Source organism: Haplochromis burtoni, unplaced genomic scaffold (assembly GCF_018398535.1).
Source record: "Haplochromis burtoni strain Fernald_Lab_line unplaced genomic scaffold, NCSU_Asbu1 Contig_57, whole genome shotgun sequence".
Taxonomy (NCBI): Eukaryota; Metazoa; Chordata; class Actinopteri; order Cichliformes; family Cichlidae; genus Haplochromis; species Haplochromis burtoni.
The window spans coordinates 1632731-1638474 of record NW_024582418.1 but is presented as its reverse complement, the minus strand read 5'-3'; the positions used below and the strand labels follow the sequence as shown (position 1 = coordinate 1638474).

Here is a 5744-nt window from a genome sequence, read left to right as displayed (position 1 = left end):
ACAACACAAATTAGAATGAAGGGTAAATTTAACTGGGAGAATAAGATAAAATATATAAATTAAAGTTGAAAATAAAATAACTGTACAACAAAATACACAATACACAATATAGAACTATATAAGAATGTATGAAGAAATCTAAATATAAATAAATATATACACAATAACAGCAGCTGTACAAGTATTAACCGGAAATGAAGAATATAGTGACCAGTGTTGTGCAAAAACAAAGTCCAGAAAGTCCAGTGTGTGTGTAAGAACCATATGTGTGGGTCAGTACTGTGTGGTGGTGTGATTGAGAGACCGTATCGCCTGCGGGAGGAAGCTCCTCCTCAGTCTCTCTGTGTTGGTCTTCAGGGAGCGGAATCGCTTTCCTGACCTCAACAGAGAGAACAGTCTGTTGTTCAGAACACACCCCTAGTGTTTGATAAAACACTAGAATTTCATTAACTAAAACTAAAGCACAAATTTACTAGATGCCCTATACTACACAGCAAGTGTTAAAGGGTTCTATTAAGAATATTTCATAATGCAGGCACAGTGGAGAGGTCCAGTTCAGTGCGCAGAAGTGAGGCCTAGCCGGCAATGATGAGCTTCAGCTGCCTGTGTCATGGAATCTGTCAGTCAAAGTAGCCAAGCCCCCAATTCCAAGTAACCAAATGGATAACTAATGAAAACAAATAAATAAATAATTATAAAAATCACCCCTTGTTGAATTTTAATAAAGGGGGAAACTATAGTGGTCAAAAGCATATTTTTTACCAACCTGTAAAAATACCATTACCTAAAGTTGGGCCTTTTTAAATTTTATTTATTTTTCCACCCTTATACTTTTATTTTTTTTAAGTTACTTCACATTTTACAGACACTTACTTGGAAATGTAGCACACTTAAAGAAAAGAAATTGAAGAACAAAATAAAATAATGTTCAGGGGTTTGTAATATTGTCTCCAGTTATAAAAAAAAAAAAAAAACAATATGCAATTTCCACTTTTTGTTAAATTAATCATACCTTTTGTTGAATTTTAACAAGTCCTGCTAGAAAAGGACCAACTGAAAATCATGATTAATCTGTCTAGACTGCTCTACCAATATGCAAATCAATACAATGAAAAGCCCAAAGTAACAAAAAACTTAGTGTGATTTTGAAAATTCTAAGTGCATACTCACATGTATACTTAAAAAGTTTTTCAAAGGAAAAAAGCAGTAATGAAAATCACTTCACAAAAATTAAATAAATTGCCTCGTCAAAAGTCAGTGGTTCGGTCATAAAATAAAACTGCTCTGAGTCATTTTTAACAAAATAAAATTCACCTTAAGAAGGAGGAAAACTTTTTTGTAACGTTTAATACTGGTCAATCGGAAGCGCACTGCTTCATGTAAGCTAGCAGTGTAGTGGGTATAGTGTGTGTCTGTCTGCTAGAGTGTGTATTACCGCTTAGCAGCATGTGTGGACATGCTTCTCATTCCACCAGTGACAGCTATCAGCTGTCCTCCTGTTGGCCTTCCCGTCTCTGTCTCCTAAAGTGTTAGCATGTTTGTCTTCACTGATTTAAGCCGAGCTTTCTTTATCTCTCACTGTTCTTTGCTACTCTGTTTCATTGACAGAGCCTGTGTTGGGTTCAGTGAGAGAAAATGATGATTGTGCTGATTTGTGTATATTCAATTTACAGACACACACACACACACACACACACACACACACACACACACACACACACACACACAGTCCCAGCTGTCTCCTCTGCATGACACGTGCTGAGAGGTCGGGATGTTGTTGGGTGGGGGAAGTAGAGTTGACCATAAGAAACATGAGCTCACATACTGGATGATCCCCTTCCCACTACTCACTTCAGCTTTAAGGTGACTGCTACAGCTTTAGTGCATGTTTCTGTGTCTATGTAAAGTTAGCATACAGGTTAGATTTGGTTCTGACCTGATAACGAGTCAACAACACATTACCAAACGGATGCCGTGGATTTCTAAGCCGTTTCTTTAAACATCTGGTGGAAATATGAATGTTCCAAAGGTCCACCTCTTACTGACATGCATCCTCTGTGTATGTTCTGGTAAGTAGTCCTCAGTATGTGTTGATATTTCAATCTTATCGGTTATGTTTTAGTTTGCTGTAACAGTGCTGGTTCGAAACAGATAAAGAAGAAAGAAAAAGAAATATATTATTTAGAAAATCAGAGATTAGAAATGGTTAATTACAAAGTACTTTCCATGCTGTGAAATTTTAGTCTTCTGTAAATTATGTTCTATAGGACCAGTCTCAAGAAACAGGACATCACTTTGTGACCAAAAATAAACACGTTAAGCAACGTTAATAACATTTTAAACAACCACAGAGGAGCAGCTGATTTTGGCAAATCCATTATACTGAAATCAAAGGGCTTCATCACATCGATGAAAAGCATAAAAATAAATCCAAATAAAAATTTCGAAGCATCATAATCATAATCATAAGATTGAATCCCCTGGGAAACAACTGGCACAATGAGAGATAGGTGTTTGCTACTTCTGAAAAACCCTTTACAAAGGAGCAATGTCTAAAAAGAAAGAAAAAAAGTCTCTGGTAATTGTGCTTTTTATGTATATGTGAAGACCATCTCTTTAGAGTTTACAGCTGCTGTATCGTGTTTTCACTGTGATGGTATTCAGTCTTTTGTTTTACTTGTAAATCATTTTTAAAATGACGCTGTGGTTTCATCTGTCCTTGAAATGTCCCATACCCACAAAAAAAGTCTCTCGAGCATTATTAACATTCCTTTTGCATTCAATACTGTGCATTTATCATTGAGCAGGTATGCATTTAGTGCCTTTGCCCAAGGACATTTAATTGTGACACATAGTTGTTAATCAACACACTGTTTCTTGGTGTACTTAAAACTGTGACCTTTCAAGTACTAGATAGTTAAATAACCACAACTTCAGTACCAGAATACCAAAAACCTCAGAGTCTTATATTCTCTGCATTTTCGAATAAATTCCTGCAAGGTCCATGAGGTTTATGCTACTATTTTTCCCATGGAGTATGGTACTTTTCATCACCTCATCCCATACAAATGAATGCACAGTACACATATCATTTACTCATGTCATATACTGTTTTGAAAGGAAGATGAAAGATGCTCTGGTTCCATTTAGTATCAAATTACCTCAGCCACTTTTATCTCAAAGAACTTATAATAAGATTAACTGTACATGAAATCAGTCAAGGAGAACAAACACAAACATGTCCTCTGTATTGATGATACATAAAAATAGCACTTCAGAGTTTGTTTAAAAAAATTTAAAAAATTAAAAAAAAACCTAAGGATTTAATATTTAGCAGATAATATGTACAAATGTATCCAAGACTAGAACATAAGGCTAGTGTATGTGCAACTGGAATAAATAAAATTAATTTATTCTGAAGTTTCTTTCAATCTCTTGAAAATAGGGCTGTGCAAGATCATCCACCATATCACTAATAGCAATTTCTACACTATGTAAAGGTTTTGTATTGCAATATCATTGCTAGAGAACTGCCATGTTTTTATGTTCCTTGGTGTGTACAAACAGGGGACAAGCCCAGATATGAGAGGGCAACAGCTAGGACAATTTATTAGATTCCAAAGAAAAAAAAAAAAGAAAAAAAAAAAAGCTGCTTCAACAACCTCCAACAAAGCAGTGTACTTTGCAAAATATGGAAGAAACTTGGAAAACAGGAAAAGCAAATGGTGGATGGAAATTACTGATGTGGTTATATGGAGGGAAAGTAGAGCTTTAAGCAGCTGGGACACAATATCCAAGTCAGAAAATACTTTTCAGTTTATTATGTGACAATATTGCACAGGTTCCAAACACATATTGCCAAATGGCGACTATTGCACTGCTGCTACTGCTGGCACCTTGTTTCAATGCATTCCTACTTCAAATTAGGTAGTGTGTCATCAATGACAGTAGCTCACTAGAAAAGAATGGAAAATGCCTTTCATTTACTTGCGAGCATCAATCAAATTGTACTTTTTTGTTTTGCTTTTTCAATATTGCCAGAAATATAATTATATTATATATAATTAAATAGAATTATAATCAATATATTATAAATAAATTAAAGTGCTGAAAACACACAACCACTGGCAGTAAGTCGTTTGTTACTTGTCCACACTGTTGGTGTCCACCACTAATCCAGGAATAACATATTTTTCTATTTCAATTCAGTGACTCATACTGATAGATTTCATGAAACACATTGATGATAAATTGATGTAAGATAGAGGTGGTATGTCAGGATGAATGGGTGTAGCATGTAAGCCACCAGTTGGATATTATCTGCATCACTACAGACGTGAAACAAAAATGGATGCTCATAAAGAATTTGAAAAGGTTTTTATTTCAAGATGTTATGAGTGCTCCTTGATTCCAATAGTGTTCCTATAGTAAGAATTAGATATTCAGATAAAAAACTATATTCTACAATGGCATATCATGTTTTAATATATAACCCTAACCCTTTGAGCAAAAACCATCTTTTTAGATTGGGCTTAAGAATTCACAAGGTACCAGAGATAAGTTGAAATATGTGTGTTTTAAAGGCTCTTGTTTGCCAAAAAGTTCTAACAATCTGTAAATTGTAAATAAAAGCAGAATATCATGACTGCAAAAAATTTACAAATATCAAATGGAAAATCTGTGATCTTAGACACCAGCTGCGTATGGTCCTGCTGGTCCACAGCTAACTGAATCTGAGATGGTAGAGTTTTCATGTTGGATTATGTCCATAGGAGAAGGAATTTTTGGAGAGGAAATGAAACATACTACTAGATTTTTTTCCATTTGTTACAAGGTAGTTAGAATATTTACAGAAAATAACCTTTTAGAGGTTTTTTGAATAATTAAGTTAATAAAGTATTGGTGTGTCATCCACACCCCAACTCAACTACCCCAATAAATTTGGCCCATTCCAGTAAGACACATGAAGAGAAGAGAAAGTGGATCCCAGTTCCTGTTATGGACACACGTAACTGTTATCATAGACACAAACATACCAGTTCAACCATATTTAACAGGATGCTCCAATTAAAGTCCACTATATGGAAGGCAAAAAATTCAAAGCAAAGCCAGGCAGACAGATGAGCTAGTTTAAAGCGTAACTGGTTACTTGAATATCTTAAAAAAAACTTGCTCAAATACAGTCACAGTAACAACGAATTATTTTCCCCAGAAGCGTTTGTCTGCACCTTCTGTGTGCTGACACTCAAACTAGTGATCTCTTTTCAAACGTTTCAAGAGCCCATATGAAACTGCATTAGACAAAAAGATTTTTATTTTGCAGCAGCATCATGTGAAAATGCAGAGTGTGGGCAATGACTGACAGCTCCAAGTGGCTCCCATGTCCCGCCTCTTCTCTATTTTTGTATGTGGTCAGATCAAAGCTTCTCAGTGCAACAGACAGATGACATGCACACAGCAACAGGCACAGCTAATGGCAGACAGCCAAGGAAATGAATATCAACATTGCAGACAACGACACCACACTCATTATACAGATCTTCGATAAAGATCCCAAATGAAACTTTGAAAGGAAACCAAAATATGCTTTTGTGTGCATGTGTGTGTACATGGTAGTGGCTTATACAGTGGGGCAAAAAAGTATTTAGTCAGCCACCAATTGTGCAAGTTCCCCCACTTAAAATGATGACAGAGGTCAGTAATTTGCACCAGAGGTACACTTCAACTGTGAGAGACAGAATGTG

General features: G+C 35.6%; 1 protein-coding gene across 1 annotated transcript in view; it reads left to right on the top strand.

Annotated features, from left to right (window-relative positions):
* The first annotated feature begins 1803 nt into the window (after window positions 1-1803).
* Window positions 1804-5744, top strand: part of LOC102291824 (acetylcholine receptor subunit alpha) — a 21149-nt gene continuing 17208 nt past the window's right edge. The window contains exon 1 of the mRNA XM_005922470.2: window positions 1804-2069. Coding sequence (XP_005922532.1) covers window positions 2015-2069 — 55 coding nt within the window. The 5' untranslated portion in view covers window positions 1804-2014. The remainder of the gene's footprint in view (window positions 2070-5744) is intronic.